The 20,210-nt window shown below is 51.5% G+C and overlaps 1 protein-coding gene across 4 annotated transcripts in view; it reads right to left on the reverse strand.

Annotated features, from left to right (window-relative positions):
- TTC39A (tetratricopeptide repeat domain 39A) overlaps nt 1-20,210 on the reverse strand; it is a 46,827-nt gene that overhangs the window by 23,285 nt on the left and 3,332 nt on the right. The window contains exons 1-3 of one of the 4 annotated variants that reach the window (XM_036350617.1): nt 13,642-13,773; nt 5,189-5,293; nt 207-338 (exon numbers count right to left, since the gene is read on the reverse strand). In XM_036350617.1, coding sequence (XP_036206510.1) covers nt 207-338; nt 5,189-5,293; nt 13,642-13,679 — 275 coding nt within the window. In that variant the 5' untranslated portion in view covers nt 13,680-13,773. Of the gene's footprint in view, nt 1-206; nt 339-5,188; nt 5,294-7,487; nt 7,683-13,641; nt 13,774-20,210 lie in introns of those variants that run through there. The other 3 variants (XM_036350618.1, XM_036350616.1, XM_036350620.1) reach the window with 3 other exon arrangements.

Below are 20,210 nucleotides of genomic sequence, written 5' to 3' on the forward strand. Positions count from 1 at the left end.
CAGGCCTGGCCCTGGGAGCCCAGTGAGTGGCTCAGATAACAAGTTTCCTGAGGCAGTGCTGACAGGGCCGGCTGTTAGCCTTGGGGACGCAGCCTCTTTGCCAAAAGCAGCAGTACTCATAATGGCATTTTAGGCACTGGGATAGGCCAGGGTGACAGAAGGATGGGCCTCATGACCCCTCAGCCCTGTCTGCCCCAGGGCCCGACCTCTGACACAGCAACTGCGCCTCCTTCATCATGTTGCCAGCAAGTAGGATGTCCTGAGGGTCAAAGGTCATCATGGCCTGCATCTCCAGGATGGTGGCATACGTCAGTGAGTGGTACATGCTCTCCTTGGTTCTGCCAGAGAGAAAGGACATGAAAGCACCCTGTGCCAACTGCCCACCGTCCCCCTCCCATTCTGCCTGGGGGTGAAGAGAGGTCCAGGGAGGGCAGAGACTTGCCCAAGGTCTGAAGACCTGGGATCCCAGCAAAGTGGCTATAAGTGACGTTCCAAATCTGAGCCTCAGTTTCCCTTCTGTTCTGTAGAGAGAACAGCAACAGGCTGCTGTGAAGACTCAAAATTGGCCTAAGGCCACACTTCCCAGCACTCAGGCAGGGCCCACCTCTACCTTCTGCCTCTCCTCCCACAGGTGCAGGCAGAGAGAGCCAGTCTTTTCCACGGGATCTTTTCTATCCTCAGCCCCACCCCTGGGTTTCCCCCGTGCTTGTTCCAGGGACCTCCTCCTCCCCCCACTGCCTGCCTTTCCCAGTCCACCCTCAGATCACACTGCTCTCTGGCTAAGCCTCTCTGGTTAAACCCTCCAGGCTTCCACCTTCCAAGAGATAACACTTGGGTCCCAGGCTCTACACAATGCAGGCCCTGCCCACCTCTCCAGCCCAGTGGTCCTGTCACTTCTGCTTCTGCCCTGTGATCTGGTCGCTTTCAAGACTGAACCCCACATGCTCTCCTCAAGAAAATCCCACAGTCTCCCTCCTCCCAGGTCTTCGTACATGCTGTTCCCTCAACTTGAAATACCCTTCCCTTCCCCTCCTGTTCCCTGAGCATCAAGGCCACTTGGAACCCAGGGCTCCCCACTCAGGGAGCCCGTGTCTGTAACTGTGCAGAGGCTCAAACGGAGCTTGTATCCGCAGTCACAGCTCCCTCCCCAGAGCAGGCACCTCAGGGACAGAGATTGTGAGGATGCATCTGTCCTCAGCACCAGTGCACCTCAGGCAGGAAGCCTTCCCTCCAGCCTCCCCAACAGAAAGGGTGTGCTGGGGCTGGGGTGGGGGGTGGGGAACATTTAGTCTAACATGGAGAGAGCAGCAGGCAAGTTGGAATGAGAACAATGCCAGTCCCTCTGTACCTGGGGAAGTCAGAACGTGTCTGGGCCTGGATTTATGTTCCCGCAAAATGGGAACAATCATGCTGGTCTGCCCGGGTCCTTGTGGGCTGGCTGGGGAGTACCCTTACCTGGCACACAGTAGGTCTGCAGTGGTTTCACTCCCTTCCCTACATCCCCTCATTAATTACTTAGGAGACTCCTCACTGCCAGGCTATGCTGGGAACTTCAGGGCAGAGCGATGACTAAGGTTTATAGACTGCGCGATTGAAACATCACGTGATTTTACCCATTTTCCTGGTAGTCTCATTCACAAAGTGCCTCTGTAAGTTAAGTTGCTCTTTTACTTCTGGGTCACCTTCAGGTGAGGGAGTTAAAAGACTTTGAAGGAAACCAGTGGCTGGCCCCACGCCTCCCCAGCCTGGGAGCTGTCCTCACCTCCCAGACCTTTGCTAGGACTGTTTAATCTGAGGGCAGTGGCTTGTGGAAAGGAGGCCACGGCCTGCAGTGGGGGCGGAACTCAGGCTTCTGAGTCCCTCAGACACAGGGTGGAATCTGGCCTTTGCCAGTTACCAGCTGTCAGGTTCTGGTGAGGCTTGTAGCCACTCTGAGTCTCAAGTTCCTCCTCTGTAAAATGCATACAATGACCCTTCTCTTCCAGAACTCTGGTTGGCTTAAAGAGGATGCCCAGGCCAGGGCCATATCGCTGATGATCAACAAATGTGAGTTCCTCCATGTCCTGCCAGGGTCAAGGGTCCCTGCCCAGGATAAAAGCTTATTCCTTATTAAAGAGGGGTTTCTTTTAGCACAGAGACCCATGCTTCCCCAGAAAACCCCTGCCACCAGGCGTCTCTGACTCTCAAGCCCCTGCCTTTCCCTTCCTCTCTCCCTTAATACCCCCTCCCCAACCTCCCCACACCTGAGGCCAGGCACTCAGCCACACCCACTCAGCCCCACCTGCTGAGCCCTGTCTGGTGCTGGGCCCAGGAGGAAGAACAGCCCCCTGGGCAGCTGGCAGGCAAAGTGGAATTTCCAGTCTGAGGCCCAAGGCCACCTCAGGCTCCTGGCCCCTCCCAGCCCACCACCTAGAAGCTCCCCAACGAAGGTATGGACTGGGATTTGGGACACAGTGAATGACAACCTCCCTGACTTCAGACACGCCAAGTTCTTGTTTGCACATATAACATCTAGACCCCGGGGAGCAACAGCCCTTGGGCTCTGAACCGGACCCAGCCATGGCGCATCATGCCCCCCAGGGGTCTCACCGTCTGGGCTTGGACCAGCTATCAAGAGGGGGCGGGCATCGGAAGAGCCCCCAAAAGAGCTGGTGATGGAACCAGGGGCTCCTTGGCCACCTGGAGGTCAGCTAAGCCCAGTGGCCTCCAGCCCTTCCCTCCTCCGCCAGGAGCCAAGGCTCTGGGCCTTGTCAGCTACTTGTCAGCCAGCCTTGTCCCCATTATCTGGGCCTCCCGACTCTGACCCACCCTCACTGATCCTTCCTGGGCACGTTCCTACCTGGGTCCCAGGCTAAGGCCCCACTCTGAGGACCTCTCTGGGCAAGGCTGCTCCAGGCTGGAAGGCAGGGTAGCCCCCCCTGCTTCCAAGCCTCTCTATTACTTTATTCTCCTTAAAGCCCACCCATCCCACTCTCTGGTCCTCTCAGACCCCGCCTCACTGCCCTCCTCTCCAGCCCAAGCACCTTCTAGGGCAGCAGTTGCTAACTGGTGGTCCCCAGACCGAAAGGTTGGTGACCGCTGTTCTAGTGGACTCATACCCCTCGTCCACCTTCAATCACCCAGCCCTCCCCCTTCTGGGACCTGCTTCAGCTCCCTCACTCCACCCAGGCCAAGTGTCTCTGCTCCTCAAATATACTACTAGCCCCTCCCTCCGTCACTGCCAGGCCTTTGTACAACCTGTTCCCTCTGCCTAGAAATGTCCTCTCCACCTGGCTGACTCCTTCTCATCCAGCCCGTCTTAGCATAAAGGCCACTTCCTCCAGGCGGCCACCCAGTGCTGGCTTCGTGGTGTGATCTGTGAGTTACCCTGGGCCTCATGCCTAGAGGGGCCCATGCTTGGTTTCACATTCTGCTATTGCTGTCTTGAAATCCTTAATCATTTTTGAGCAAAGGACCCCATATTTTCATCTTGCAATGAGCCCCAGAAATTATGTGGCCAGTCCGAAAGCCTTCCTGACCAGCCCCTCCCCACATGAGTTGGGGTCCAGGTATAAATCCTGGCACCCTTATGGCTTGTTTCACTGAGAACAGCCCGGGCCTTGCTCAGTATTGCAGCCCCGGACCCCAGCACGCTGCTGGGCACATGGGTGAGCTCATGAGGTTTTGCTGAATGAACCAGCAACAGGTGCCCAATCACCCATCCCCTGGATCACACCTTGACCTCCTCCTCATCCCACAGAATGGCTCTGCCTCTGGAGTCTTAAATGCGTTCAGTGGTTAGAGCGCCAGCCGGCACACCAAAGGGTCAAGGGTTCGATTCCCGGGCAAGGGCACATACCTCCCTCCACCCCTCTCTCCTTCCCTCCCTTTCACTCTTTCTAAAAAAGAAAAATGAAAAATATATCCTCAGGTGAGGATTTTTTTTTTAATAATAAGAAAAAGAAATTTCTGGAGGAACATGCTCTGATAAAATGAGGGAAGAGACAAGAGAGAAAAGGCTGGGATTGAGCAAAGAGGAAAGCAGCAAAGAGAGTTCCGGGAGACCGCGGGAGGCGGCCGGCAGACCTGTCTGTCCTCCAGGAGGCAGGTTTCCAGGACAAGGAGAGACTGAATGCTCGCCTGATATGTCTGAACAGTTAGGGGAAAACTCCTAACAGCATGATCTGAGGGAGCGGTTATAGAGAGTTCAGGAAATACGTACAGTAAGTTAGGCAAACGAAAAAGAGACTGATTAATTCTAGAAAGAAAATGTAGCCTTACAATCTCTGAGGAGCATTAACTACACAGTTATAGTAATGTAAACATTTATTACTGATCTAGCCAAATACTGTGATAGAATGGTAAGAGGGGGATGGGGGAAGGGAGATGGGGCAGAGGTATAAGCAAGCTAACTTCTGTCCTGGCTGGGTAGCTCAGTGGTGAGTGTTGTCCCCATACACCAAGGTTGCGGGTTCGATCCCCCGGTCAGGGCACATTCAAAAATCAACCACTGAATGCATAAATAAGTGGAACAACAAATCAATGTTTTTTCCCTCTTTCTCTCTCTCCTTCCCTGCTTCTTTTTGAAATCAATAAATCAGATTTTTAAAAATGAAAGCTAAATTTACCAATAGATGATGTTTAAAAGTAAAAAGGAACAAAAGAGTGAATTTTATGGTACCTGAATTTTATCTCAATTTCAGTTTTTGAAAAACTGAACAAATTTTAAAATCAGAGCAGTATAAGCATATTATTCAGAAATAAGGCAGTAAATGCTAGAAGAAGTAATGACTAACTGTTATTATTACCCTACAAGGCTTAAGTAAAGGCAACCCAAGTCGTTAGCACTTTAGAGAAAGATAAAAAGGGGCTGTGTTAACTGACAGCAGAGAAAGCCCCAGTGGATTCAGTGGGAACAAGAAATCGAAGTAGAAGAGGCCGAAAGAACCTACGGGGGAAGGAAGTCACAGTGACCTTGGGGAGGCCTGGCTGCTCACAGCTGTGGAATGGGGAGCCTGAGCCATTTTTATGGGACTCTCAGGGGTCATGGTGACCCAGAGGTTGAAGGCATTCAGTTCCATGGGGATCCCCTCACAGCAGAACACAGGTCCTCCATGACGCAATAACCCCCATCCCTGCACCCATACATGGGCTCACACAAGTGCCTGTGCACGCACACCTCCTACCCCAGCCTGGGCTTAAGGCTCACCGAGGCTTGAGGTAGCTGAGTGCTTCTGAGAACTGGTTGGTGAGGAAGAGGTCCAGGGCGGTCATGCACTGGTCCAGGGCCTCATGGAGGCTGTTCACGGGCGTCCTGATGAGAGAGACACGGGGTGTGAGACGGGGACTTCAACCCCACCCCTGGCTGGAACAGAGCCTACAGGGACCGCTTGAGCTCCTTGGTGGGCCTTGGAGACCTGTCATGAGCTCCTGCAGGCTGCCCCTGGGACACAAGGACAATTTGGACCCACCTCTAAGTGTTCCTAAAGTAGGAGGAGAGCAGAATGTGGTGACATCTGAGAATGGGGAGAGGTTTGGGGGAGTGAGGACAGGGGAGCCAGAAAAGCTCAGAAATATATTTATCTTACCTATCACGAGGGTAAAGAGAATCTTTGTGGCCCCTCTGACCCATTGGGCCTTTCTGCACCCCCCTCTGGGGGGCACAGCCCACCCACTAAATTCCACGTCCGTCCTTTTCTCCCTCCTTCTCCAGGCCTTCTCCTGCCCCCTTGGGCCTGCACTCTAGAACCCAGAGACACTGTCACAATGGGCTCCAGTGGGCGGAACGTGGGAGCTGCCATGGGCCTTTACTGCTCAAGGGTCACCTTCCCAGCGGCATCTCCAACATATTCCAGCCCTTACACTTCTCTATAGCTCTTACCATCTTCTGACATACACTTTTAACTTATTTTTTGTGTTTATAGTCTGTCTCCACTAAAATATAAGCCTCCTGAGGGCAGGAATCTTTGTTTTGTTCACTGCTGTATCCCCAGCATCTGGTATCTTGGTACAAAGTGAGTTTTTGATAAATATGAAGTGAATGAATGAATGAAGAATCTTAGGCTAGGAGAACAAACCTCTGACCTTTCTGGACCTCAGCTTCCCCATTTGAAAATGAGAGATGCCAAAGTCCTATCTGAAGATTTTGAAAATGTCTCTTCTCAAGATGTCTCTTTTGAGTGAGCAAAGGTTCTAGAATGGGCCTCGACGATCTTGCTGAAAGGAGATCCTTTTCCCAAAAAAAAGTTAAGAAGAGAAAGTCCTTTCTCCACCAGGTGAACTCCTACACATACCTTAAGGCCCAGCTCTAATGTCTCCCCCTCTGTGATGCATCAGCAGATCTTCCCAGGCAAATTGTTTAGAATTGAACTCTTGTTTGTTCTCCCACATCTGTTCTTACCCAGTCTTTAATGACACCCCCCTACCCAGGGCTTGAAGCCAGAAATCTGATAGTCATCCTTCACAGATCCCTCTCCCTGGCCTCTCTCACCTACTCCATCCCTACGCCCTATCAGTTCTCCCTTTTGAACAACTCTTAACCCTTCCCCTCAGTGCCCAGTGTGCTCCAGTGCAGGCCCGTCTGATGGAGACTCCCCCTCCACTCCCGCCCCTCCTACCCCTTCTCTCTCTGTGTTAGACCATTTTATTCTATATTTCATGTCTCTTAACTCTACCTCTTTGACTCTCTCTGTTAGAGCCTGAGTAATTTCTTTAGCTTTTCTATTTCCCGAATTCTCTTTAGATGTGTCTAATCTGCTACTTATCCTGTCTACTGAGTTTTTCATTTCAGTGGTTATAATTTTCATCTCCAGAAATTCCACTTTGTTCTTTTTCAAATCTGCTTGGCCATCGTGGGCAGTATCTTCTTCCCTGCTTTATTGTTCCAAGTCCACCTTTGATTTCTTTACACATTTTAAGCACACTTATTTATAGTCTGTGTGTCAGTTCTGGTATCTCAGACTCCCAGAGAAACTAATTCGGCTGTTTCTTGCTTCTGGTGCCTGTCGCTCACAGTGACTTGTGTGTTCTGTATTTTTACCGTGAGCTCCTTCCTATTTGATGAGAGTATCTGGGATGAGGAAATGTTCCTCGAGGGAGGATTTTCATTCATTTCTCCAGGTTCCCTGGGGCACGACCACCCTGAGGCCACTTCAGTTACTTTTTTAACTTAACATTTTCAGGACCACAAAGGTAGTGTGCTCTCAAACCCAAATTCTGTGTGAGGGCGACAGTTATAACCTCTAGGGAACCTTCCTGTCCCCATCAGGACAGCTGTCTCCCTTTGCAGCGGTGATATTTTTCCTGGTCAAGGCCCCTATGTGCGGAGGCCACCACCCTTTGAAGGTCCCGAGTTCCTGTGGAGGCGGAAGCTCTGTCCCAACCCCTGGCTCTGTGGGTGGGCAGGCCCAGGGCCTTCTTTCCCATCCCTGAGTGGCCGTTAAAACTCAGAGATCTGGGCTCCTGGAATTTGTAAATACCCCCAGGTGGTGTGGCTTCGTCTCACTTACCAGCCTGGTTTGAGCTCCCTCTTTCTTGTTGGCTCAAGAGGATTCCTGTTACTTCTGTAGAAGCTCAGGAATGTATGTTAAAGGATGTTTGTTGTAAGCCATCCAGCCTCTCGGTTTTTTTTTTTTTTAAGGAAGAATGTTGGAAGTGTTATTCCCTCTAATCTGTCCCTCTCATAACAGCCGATACTTGAACTCCTTCACTGCCTTCTCGTTACTCTGAGGATAAAGACCAAAATGGCCCCACACCACGCGGCCCCTGTCCCTCTCTTCATGAGGCGGGGACAGTGTCTTCCTTTTGCCCAGGGCCTAGCTTGGTGTTCAGCCCACCCATCTCAGTTGGATGACCCAGTGGAGAGCAGTGAGCACAGTGGCCCCCGGTGTTTAACTGGCACTCCCTCCTGAGCCCTCACGAAGCCATGGGAAGTGAGGTTATTCCCCACTGCAGGTGAGGAGACTGAGGCACGGAGGAGAGGTGACCTGGCCAAGGTCACATGCCCAAACATGGGTTCTAACCCGAGATTCTGCGTGAGCCAGTGCCCACCAGCTCAGCCCAGGGAGGCAAGTCTGTGTCCTGGCTTAGGTGCATCTCTACACAATTCCATAGCCAAGCCTGCCTCCCATTGCTGTGCAACACCCCCTGCCACCACCTTCACCCCCTACCAAGGAACAGCCTGGAGAGAAAGAGGCACAGACAGATGGACAGACAACACAGAGGCACATATTCCCAGCACCTCTTCTACTTCATTGTAGTGAGCTGGGTCTGAGCTGACCTCTCTGGACGGGAAGCTGCTTTGGGGAGGCCCTGGGACTGATCTCCTGTCATCCTCAACCCCCCTACCCCCCACCCCCCAAATACCCACTAATCTCTGGCTCTGGGCCAGGGCCAGGGACACAGAGCAGGCCCAGGAACTCATGGTCTATAGCAGTGGTTCTCAACCTTCCTAATTCCACGACCCTTTAATATAGTTCCTCATGTTGTGGTGACCCCCAATTTCATTGTTACAAATTGAACATAATTAAAAAGCATAGTGATTGATCACAAAAACAATATGTAATTATATATGTGTTTTCCAATGGTCTTAGGCGACTCCTGTGAAAGGGTCGTTTGACCCCCAAAGGGGTCGCGACCCACAGGTTGAGAACCGCTGGTCTATAGGAAGGACAGTTGCAGGCAGGGCAGTGACAGCCACTAGGCTGAAGAGGCCCAGAAGTGGGGGTGGGACTCTCAAGGAAGCTTTCTGGAAAAGATGGCACTGGATTGAGGACAAGATGAAGAAAAAAGTCCAAGAAGGGGACAGAGTGTGAGCAAAGGGCTGGAGGTATACCAGCCTGAGGAGGAGGCAGGAGCTGTAGGGCAGGGCAGGAAGACAGGCCTCTGGACAGCCTGCTGGGTGGATGGTGGATTGCGGGGGGGGGGGGGGGGGGGGGGGGGGGGGGGGGGGGGGGCAGGGGGGGGCGGGGGCGCGGCTGGCTGTCTGGGAGCACTCGAAGGCTAGGGACAGCTGGCCCCATTGATTTAATAACGGCACTAACAACCGCCCACCACTGCCATGGAAATATCACGAAGTTATCTAAATTGATGACTAATTATTTCACTCAATCCTTCCACCAGTCCCAAGAGGCAGGTGCTCTTATCTACATTTGAAAGATAAGGAAGTGAAGACAGGAGCTATTCTGCTCCTCTCAGGAGCCTGGAAGACAGACATGGTTCCTGCAAAAGCAGCCTCGCCAGGTCTCTCCCCCTCCGGGCTGAGGTCCCCACTTGTCCGCAGGCTTCCCCTGCGTCTTCAAGGGCTTTCTGCGGGGCCACCGCGCTGGGCCAGGCCAATATATTGCCGAGCTCCCAAGTGGTGACAGTAGCCCCTCCAGGGTGCCTTGGGGAAACAGGATTGGAGGGGAAGCGAAGCTGAAGGAGCATGAAGCAGGGCTGGTGACCAATGGCAGGAGCCTTGGCGCAGTGGGGGAGGGGCTTTTCACTTCCTGCTTCACCATTCAGGGGGAGCGTTGGCTCAGAGGGTAAGGCAATGTGTCTATGGGGAGCTAGCACTTCTAAAGTGATCTTTCTAAATTGCAAATATGATTGTGACTCTATTTCCAAAGACTCCCCTTTAGCTCTGCATAAAGCAAATATCACGGGTGATGGAGTGAGGTGGCTGGCGTGGCATTCAAGAGTTTGAAGGCAGACAGCCCTGGACTGCAGCTGCAGCTCAGCAATTACTTATTGGAGAGACCTGGCAAGGTGCTGTAACCTCTATAAGCCTGTTTCCCCAGCAAGAAAACAGGAGGCGGGGAACAACTGAGACAATGTAAAGCACAATAAGAAGCACACAGAAAAAGTTAGTGACTAGTATTTTCCCCCCAAGATTATATATTTTCATCATTTCTTTTATTGAGTAGCTCTACTTCTATAATGAAACTAAGTAACTTTAAAAGATTCAGTATACATTGTACTAGTAACTAGTTAGTACATATCCTAAGACCCCTATGATTATATCCTATGTACTAGTTACCTATGTACTAGTTAGGGCAACCTAGAAGAACACTTAACATATGTGCAAAGGACAGTCAAATGAGAATATTCATTGTTTGAAAAGCAAGACACTGGGAACCACCCCAATGCTCATCAAGGAGGCTGGGTAATAAGCATTGGGAGCCTCACATCGAGTGGTATAGCACCCCACCAGGGCAAGTGGGGACCGGAGCCGCAAGGATCAGGAGGACTAAATCTCAGAAACCTGAAGCTGAGTGAGAAGCAGCTGCAGAACGATTCGTGCTGTATGACTCCATCTGTATACAACTTTTAAAGTAAGAACAAACTACATATTTTTTTAGACTTACACACACTCAGCAAAAGAATAAAAACAGATAAAATGATAAAACCAAAATTCAGGATGGCAAGGATCTCTGTAGAGTACGTGGGGAGGAGATCCACAAGAGGCTTCGAGGGTCTCTGCCACGGCTTAGTTGTTTAAAACAGTGGTTCTCAACCTGTGGGTTGCGACCCCTTTGAGGCTCGAACGACCCTCTCACAGGGTTCGCCTAAGACCATCGGAAAACACATATATAATTACATATTGTTTTTTGTGATTAATCACTATGCTTTAATTATGTTCAATTTGTAACAATGAAAATACATCCTGCATATCAGATATTTACATTACGACTCATAACAGTAGCAAAATTACAGTTACGAAGTAGCAACAAAAATAATTTTATGGTTAGGGTTCACCACAACATGAGGAACTGCATTAAAGGGTCGCGGCATTAGGAAGGTTGAGAACCACTGGTTTAAAAGAAGACTATAAAGTAAATGGGGCCCTAGGTGATCTGGCTCAATGATTAGAGCGTCAGCCTGAGGACTGAAGGGTCCTGGGTTCGATTCTAGTCGAAGGTATGTACCTCAGTTGCAGGCTCAATTCCTCACCCTGGTCCGGGTGCGTGCAGGAGGCAACAAATAGATGTCTCTCTCACATCAGTGCACAAGGGTTCCCTTTTCTTCACATCCTCACCAACATTTGTTTGTTGATTTATTGATGGCAGCCACTCTGACAGATTTGAGGTGATATCTCATTGTGGTTTTAATTTGCATTTTTCTGATGCTTAGTGAGGTTGAGCATCTTTTCATATATCTATTGGCCATCTGTGTGTTCTCTTTGGAGAAGTGTTTATTCAGGTCCTTTGGCCATGTTTTAATTGGATTGTTTCTTTTGCATTGTATGAATTTTTTAAAATAAATTTGGATATTAACCCCTTATCAGATGTATCATTGGTAAATATGTTCTCCCATTCAGTGGGCTGTCTTTTCACTTTGTTGATGGTTTACTTTGCTGTGCAGAATTTTTTTAGTTTTATATAGTCTCATTTTTTCTTTGTTTCCCTTGCCCAAGGAGATATATCAGAAAAAATATTGCTATGAGAAATGTCAGAGATTTTACAGCTCATGTTTTCTTCTAGGGCTTTTACGGTTTCGAGTCTAATATTAAGTCTTTAATCCAGTGGTTCTCAACCTTCCTAATGCCGCAATCCTTTAATACAGTTCCTCATGTTGTGGTGACCCACAACCATAAAATTATTTTCGTTGCTACTTCATAACTGTAATTTTGCTACTGTTATGAATCATAATGTAAATATCTGATATGCAGGATGTATTTAGGCGACCCCTGTGAAAGGGTCGTTCGACCGCCAAAGGGGTCTCGACCCCGAGGTTGAGAACCGCTGCTTTAATCCATTTTGAGTTTATTCTTATGTATGGTGTAAGTTGGTGGTATAGTTTCATTTTTTTTGCAGGTATCTGACCAATTTTCCCAACACTATTTATTGAATAGACTATCTTTATCCCACTGTATGTTCTTGCCTCCTTTGTCAGGCATGGGTTTATTTCTGAGCTCTCTATTCTGTTCCATTGATCTATTCTGTTCCATGTAGTCTGTTTTTATGCCAGTACCATGCTGTTTTGATGTCTATGACCTTGTAGTATATTTTAATATCAGGTAGCATGATTCCTCCAACTTTGCTCTTTCTCAATATTGCTGAGACTATTTGAGGTGTTTTTATTTGTTTGTTTCATATACATTTTTGGAATATTTGTTCTAGTTCTGTGAAATATGCCATTTGTATCTTGACAGGAATTGTATTTTATCTATAGATAGACTGTAGTGTAGTATGGACCTGGAGAGTATTATGCTAAGTGAAATAAGCCAGACAGAGAAAGACAAATACTATATGATATTATTTATATGTGGAATCTAATAAACAAAATAAACGAATGAATAAAACAGAAATAGACTTATAGATACAGAGAACAGACTGACAGTTGTCAGAGGGGAGAGGGTTGGGGGCTGGGTGAAAACGGTGAAGGGATTAAGAACAAAATTACAACCCCCAAATAAACTTATAGACAGATCATAGTACGGTGATTACCAGAGGGAAAGGGAGATAGGGGGAGATAGGGGAGAGTACAGGGGCGGGGGATAAATGGTGATGGAAGGAGACTTGACTTGGGGCGGTGAACACACAATACAATACGTTTACAGATAATATATTATAGAATTGTACACCTGAAACCTATATAACTTTATTAACCAATATCACCCCAATAAAGTCAGTTAAAAATACGTAAGTCTAGGGAGGTAACAGACTTGGCCAAAGTCATACAACAAAAAGTCAAGACTTATCCGTGAACCTTCTACAGCCCAGGCTATCCCCTGCCACCCAACTTCTAAGCCTCAGCCTGGACCGCACCACAGGCCTGTGGAGGTTCCTAGCTGGCACCAGCCTTGCCACCTCCCTGTTCAAGTGTTAGCCCTGAGGCCTTGGCAAATATTGTCCCTGGTGGTGAGGCTCCAGGCTGGGCGGGCGCCACTCCCAGCTCACCGGGGCCACATCTCCACCCAGTAACCTTCCGGCAGTCCAGGCTCCCAGCAGCTGCCCCCTCCCGACTGGGGCCTCGGAAAGGCAAAGGGCTGCTCGTACCTCCCAGCAGTTAGTAGCTGTCACTGCCACGGGGCGGGTGTGTGTGTGTGGGGGGGGGGGGGGCGGAGGGGTTAAGGGGGGATGGGGTGGAGGTGGGGCCTGAGGGTCTCTCAGTGGGGGAGGGGGCACGAGAGCCACGTTGGCAGTGACAACACCCACCTTTACTACCCGGTTCCAGCTGAGCCCAATGGTTCAATTCTTAGCCTTTTAACTCCTAAATATCCCTGAAGGTGAGGTGGTGTGAGGTTCTGGGATCCAATGGAGCTGCGCCCAAATCCCAGCCCACCTCTCACCTCCTGGCGACCTGAGACAAGCTCCCTAAGCGCCGTGCCTCAGCTTCTCCTCTGCAGGGAGGTGGCAATGCGTCCGCACAGGTGTAAGCGCCACGAGGGCGGAGGGCGGCTCTGAACGCAGCCGGCCTGTCTGCGGGTTCGCGAGAAAGTTGGGACCCGGAGGGAGTGACGACCCCGGGCGCCGCGCCTGCTCTCCCCCGCGAGCTCCCGCAGCCCCCTCCCCGCTCCCGGCAGCGGCGGCGCAGGCAGACGGCGGGTCGGGGCGCGGGGCCCAGGCGGGGCTGGAAGCCGCAGTGCGGGCCGCGGGGCGCGGGGAGGTCGGCTCGGCGCCCCCCCAACGCCCGGCCCAGCCCGGCCCGCGCCCCCGGGCCATCCGGCCGCGCACTTACCCGGCGGGCAGGGCGCCCGGGGAGCCGGCCGTGCTCATCGCGGAGGGGGGCGGGCCGCGGGCCCCGCCGGTCGCCAGCTGCGGCCCAGGTGCGGCCGCGGGGACGAGCCGGGCGCTGTGCGGCGGAGCTGGGGACGCGGCGGCCGGGGAGGGGCGCGCCGGGGGCGGGGAAGGCGGCGGGGCCGGGCCGCGGGCTGCCCACCCGCGCAGTGGGGCCACGGCCGCCGCCTGCGGATGCGCCCCACCCCCGGCTCCGACAGGTGAGAGCCCAGGGCTGCGTGGCCCATGCCCGGTACCCCCAGTGCGCAGCCCCCCGGGACCGGGAGCTCGCTCCTTCCTCGCGCAAATCTACCTATTCGGGCCCAGAAAGTTCTCCTAGACCTGTCACTTTCCCCTCTCCACGCAGCCGCCTGCAGCGCCGGGACCTGAGCCTGCATCGCCCTGGGGCATTCATTGGTGGGGGCATCCATGCAGGCAAAGTCCCGGCCTCTAGAGTCCGGCGTGGATTTTAATCCCACCCACTTGCCCCCTGGTCCCTGTGGTGGAGGAGGCAAAAGGGCGGACAGTAATGCGGTTTAGCACTCATTGCTAGCCAACAGGTCTCACTCGCCTTCTCAAAGGATCCCCATACCTGCCATTTTGCAGATGGGGAAACTGAGGCACAGGGTACAGGTGACTTGCTCAAGGCCACTCACCTAATAAATGGCAAGTTGTGATTGGAACCCAGCCCTCCTGACAGCAAAGTTCACACTCTTGCCTCCTCGGCTCCCTCTCCCCGGATCCCCAGTGCCTATGTGAGAGCCACGTGTACACTCCTCAGATGCCCACTGTGTGCCCAGCCCTGAGGTGTATGTCTAGGGCCAGGGCTGAAGCTCACCTGGTCTGGCAGAAAGAACCACTGGCCCATGAGGAGTTAAGCAGCCACCACCCCAGGCTCCTGGTGCGCTTAACCATGACTCATCAGGCCACGTGGCTGCCAGTAGAGCTGCCCCTTCACAAAGGCAGGGGACAGGAGGAGGAGGGACTCTAGCACCAGGGAAACAGCCCTGGCTCTAGGATGGCAGAAGAGGAAACAGGAGGAGCTTGCAGAAGCAGCTGTGGTGGGAAGACTTGGGCTAGGTCCAGGAGAGCCAGGCAGGTAGGGCCTGGTGGCGAGGGAAGAGGGTCAGGGGAGTGCTGTTTAAACCTAAGCAGGCTCTCTGCAAAGGTAGGAGTGCTTATCCTGCCCATACATGAGCAGAGGCTGGATGCTCCCTGGCAAGGTTCATCCCACCTCTGGGATTCGGACATCGGCGCGAAAAGACAGTTAACTACAAGGAGCAGATAGCCATCCAGCTAAGGGCCAGCGCTGCGCAGGCGGGGGCCGGGGGTTCCTGGAGAAGCGGGGCAGAGCTGACCCTCAAGTTTGTATTATTTATGTACAATGACGTCATGGGAAGAGCGCACCAGATGGAGGACAGTGTGGGTGAAAGCATGGAGGTGGGCATGCTGGAGTTTATGAAGCTGGCGAGAAGACCAACAGCCTATGTAAGAGGGGCCTTAAGCACCTCGCATGGGCTGCTTGCACCTGTTTCAAGTCTCGGCTTAAGAAGGCCCTCAGTAAACATCTGTTTAATGAAACCGCCTCAGAATGCTCCGGAAAGCTCCGAAGTAGCTGTATCTCCCATCCTACAGATGAGAACACTGAGGCTTGTACCGAGTGTAACTTGGAGTCAGGTCTAGCCATAGCATAAACCCCGGTCTTGACTATTTATCCTGTAGGGAAAGTGTCACAGAATGAGGTCACAGAATGGGGGTCACAGAAATGAGGGTGTAAGCATGGGAAACGTGGGGCCACTGTTGTAGAAAGAGCTTAAGCTGTGAAGTCAGAGCTGCTTCTCCCTCTCTGGACCTCAGTCTTTCCATCTGTAAACCTGGGATAAATGGCCCCACCTCTCATGGATACTGTGAGGCTTATGGTGCAGTACTTGGGTGACCTCTTGTCCCCTTCCCCCTTCACAGCCCCTTCCTCCAGGTTTTCCCTGGCAGGAAGCGCTCTGCCTCCACCAGCCAGGACTCCCAGAGCCCTCCTGAGCTGCTGACTGTAAAACGGGTTGTCTTAAAGTGAGTGCACCCCACCCAGCAGGCTACAGGCTTGTTAATAATTCACAAGTAAACAGGTTCATCAACAAAGGGCTATACCAGTCACAGCTCTTAAACATTCCCTGGAGAGGGGCCCTTGAGAAGGTTCTAGGCCTGTTCCTTGGGCCAGCCCCCTCCAGCCCCATCGACTCTGACTCCCACTGGCTGTGTAACCTTGGGCAGTTACTGCCCGACTCTGCCCTTAGTTTTCATTTTCCTGCCCAATATAAAGAGGAGAGAAGACTGGACCAGGAGCTCAAGGGTCCTCCCTGCTCCGATGTTCTCAGTTCTGGGATCAGAGCTCTTCTACAAGTCTGGTCTCCAGAGCTGCCTAGCGTGGGTCTAGGAAGGAGCCCAGTCAGGCCCAAGGGACCACAACCAGTTTTGATTGGAAAGAAGGGGCATTGAGTGGCATCTTGTCAGGGGTTAGAGCAGTGGTTCTCAACCTTCCTAATGCCGCGACCCTTTAATACAGTTCCTCATGTTGTGGTGACCCCCAACCATAAAATCATTTTCGTCGCTACTTCATAACTGTAATTTTGCTACTGTTATGAACTGTAATGTAAATATCTGATATGCAGGATGTATTTTCATTGTTACAAATTGAACATAATTAAAGCATCGTGATTAATCACAAAAACAATATGTAATTACATATGTGTTTTCCGATGGTCTTAAGCGACCCCTGTGAAAGGGTCAGTTGACCCCCCAAAGGGGTCGCGACCCACAGGTTGAGAACCCCTGGTTTAGAGCTTGGGCTCCAGAGCCAGGACGATCTGGCTGGACTACTGGCCCACCATGTCTAGCTGTGCAGCCCCCAAGCAACTCACCGTACTAGCTTAAGGCAGGGCAGGGAGTGGTCTAGAGGGCAGGTTTGCAAGGCAGGGCTTACACTCCTGCTCTCACACCCTGACTTCATCTCTGAAATGGGGATCTTGATGGTAGCAACCTCACTGGGTTGTTGCAAGGATCAAATGAGGTTATATACCTAAAGCACCAGGAACAGGGCCTTACATTAGTGTTTCATCTTTCCTTTCCTGACCCCTAAAGCCTGCTCCTGCCTCTGTCCCCTTGTTGTCTTTTCTTTACACAGCACTGGACCCGTTTGATCAGATCATGTCACCCTTCTGTTCAAAACCCTGCACTCATGTTCTCAGTACACAACCTAACGTCTTCACCGTGGCCATGAGGCCCGCATGACCTGCACCCCCATCTCTCTCTGATGTCATCTCCCTTCTCTCTCTTATTCAGCCACGCTGGTCTCCTTGCTCTTCTCCAAATAGCCAGCATCTCCCCCCTTGGGCCCTTTGCACTTGCTATTCACCCGAAATGCTGTGCCTGTGAATACTTACATGAGTACCCCCTCAAACAACCCCCTTCAGATCTCAGCTCGAATTTCACCTTCTCTGTGAGGCCTTCCCTGACCATTCTACTTAAAATGGAACTCTTGCCCTCAGACCTCAAATTTCTTTCCCCTGCATTATTTTTTCCATAGCCCTTGATACCTGACTTCCTGTAATTTTGCTTATTCATTTATTCTCTGTCTCTCCCCAGAGAAGAATTCTACACACCACATGGGCGGGGATTTTTTCTTCTTCATTTTTTTTCTCTAATTCCAGTGCCCAGAACAGTGCCTGGCATGAGGTAGATACTCAGCAAATATTTGCTACATGAATAAGTTCTCTAAAAGCTGGGAAAATACTTTTAAAAAGCTAAATACAAAATTAGTACTTAAAAAACCCCAATGTCTATGCATCTGAGAAAGCATGAGGAGGCCTCAATTTCCTCATCCATTAGAATTGGAGACAAGCCCTCCCCAGTGAGAGCTGTAGTGGATTGAAGGGGGTGATGCATGTTAACTCAGCACACCATCGAGATCACTGAGGCAGTGGGGTGGCAGGGGATGGGGGCGTTCTAGAGGCAGGGGCTCATCCAGAGGGTCTCCATGAGAGAAGCCGGATGGGGCAGGGGCAAGAGAAAGAGAAGGGTGACAATTTGAGTGCAGTGCTGTGCACTGAGCCTGTGGACATGTCATCCCCCTTTGACTGGTCTGACCTGTGCTCAGGGCCAGTGCCTGGGTGTGCCCTCAGTCACCCAAGTGTGATGGAAGTACGCACTCACCCATGTTCTTGGAAGACAACAGAGAAACCTTCGATCTGAGACTTACATGCTCTGTCTGGGGGATGGAGATGAATCGTATAGGCAGTAGGTGCTTGCCAGAGCCGACTTTTCCAGAGAGTAAGGGGAAAGCCTGAGGCTGTGGAAGGGAACAGGAAGGGACAAACTTCATCCCAGGGAGGAAAATGGGCATCAGAAGGAATGAAGTGTCTAGTGACCTGATGTCTCACCCAGTGTCATAAATCCTAATATAACCATATTGTTGGGGGACATGGGGCAAAACTAACCACTTATAGGGTGGAGGGAGGATTTTACCTAAAAGGAATAGATTTCTGCACTGCTGTTCAGCTGAGAAAGGCTGATCTTGGAAAAGGAAAGGAAAGCCTGGGAGTCTTGGGCTGTGAGAGAAATTTCCTCTCTCCTGGGAGGGAAGATGTGGAAGACGTACATTTGGCTCTCCCAGAAGTAGGAGTTCTTCAGAAAGGCTTCTTCCAGGATGGCTGAGGGGCTTGGAGAAGGGCCATCCTATCCTATGTAATAAAACCCTAATATGCAAATTGACCAAATGGCGGAACGACCGGTTGCTATGACGTGCACTGACCACCGGGGGTAGACACTCAACACAGGAGCTGCCCCCTGGTGGTCAGTGCGCTCCCATAGGGGGAGCGCTGCTCAGCCAGAAGCTGGGCTCACAGCTGGCAAGCACAGCGGCGGTGGCAGGAGCCTCTCCCACCTCCATGGCAGGCGGACATCCCCCGAGGGGTCCTGGACTGGGAAAGGGCGCATGCCAGGCTGAGGGACCCCTCCCCCCTCACCAGTGCACAAATGTCGTGCACCAGGCCTCTTGTAGAATCATAAAAACCTTCTGTTACTCTTCTCTGCTTCCTAAGTACTCTTAACAGGCAATAAGGGTTATCAGAATCCTGGGATCAGAAGCCTCAACATTGTAGAATCTTGAATTAAAATGACAAGTCTGATAGTCAACTCAAAGGATCTGAGAATCACAGAGGTGAAACCCAGCACTGGCATCCGGTTCAGATCCAGTCCCAAGGGAGAGACAAAAGCTGCCCAAGGACTCCAGTCACCAACTAGAAACTCCCTAACGGGGTGGCATCAGAGAGCTCCTTGAGCTCAGGCTCAAACCAAGAGCAGGAATTCTGTGGACAGCAGCCCCAGCCGTCCTCCATCTCGGGAGGTAGGGGTGGGGGTTCCCTCCCTGAGCAGCTCTGCCTCTTAATTGCTCTCTCAAAGGCAATCTTCCTGCTCCCACTTCCCCTTTGTTCCCGGTGCTGTCTCCTACCGGAGCAGCCATAAGTGGGGGCTACTGGAAGGGGCCCTATTTGTAGGCCGAGGCGATGGTGGTCCATATTGTGTAAGATGCATGGGTGTCATTTCCCTCTTGTAACAGTTCCCAGCTACTGTGGACCTTGAGGAAGAAGATACCGACTAAGAAGGGGCTTCTGGTGGCTAACTGGGCTCAAATTTTAAAAACGGAGCCTAGCAGCCATTTCTATATGAGGGTCTCTCAGGCAAACTGCAGTTCCTGCACTAAGCTGCCTGCCTCCTGCACAGAACTGCTCTGCCAGCACTGTGCTCTGTCCTCAGAGCCAGCCTTTATAAAGGAGTTCCTGGAATCCTGTGTCAACCAAAGGGCTGAGGCTTTTCCCATCCAATCAGAGCTACACAGCTATATCCCTCAAGCAGCTTTTTCACCCACCAATCAGAGTGGCTGCATTCTGGCCAATCAAGACAATGCCTTTTGGACCAATCAAACTTGGAGGACTTGGAGTCCTCATTTGCATTAGGATGAACCAATCATGGGCCAGGGGCAAGGACTTCTATCTACATAAATCAGCTCCTCTCTGGCTCTGAGAGCACACTTTTCCTTTCTAGGAAGGTTGAAGAGGGGAATCTTGCTGGAGCAGAGTGGAGCAGACCTATGCAGGGCACAGCAGACTGGCACAGAGCAGACAAATGCAGGAACAGAGCAAAGCCGTCCAGCCAGAGGGGGGCCTGGCCCCAGAGCTGCCTGGTTCCAGGGCTGCCTAAGAGTCATGCTGTTTTCAGGGCAATGCTGTTTCATAATTGAGCTGTTTGCACTGAATCAAGTTTCCTTTTTCATTGCACCCCAATTTGGGGATTCCTGTTGGCGTCAAATTGATGCCAATGACCTTCAGTTAACATTACCTAATCCTGGTGCCCAGAATCCCACAGCTGGCCCTCAAACCTCTCAGAAATCCCCTCTGTCCGATGCAAATCCCTCTGAAGGGAGGTTACCTCACACCAGTGCAAGAAGGAAGCGAACCCGCATTTACAGAACGCTGACGGAAT

This window comes from Myotis myotis, unplaced genomic scaffold, assembly GCF_014108235.1.
Source record: "Myotis myotis isolate mMyoMyo1 unplaced genomic scaffold, mMyoMyo1.p scaffold_m19_p_2, whole genome shotgun sequence".
Lineage (NCBI taxonomy): Eukaryota > Metazoa > Chordata > Mammalia > Chiroptera > Vespertilionidae > Myotis > Myotis myotis.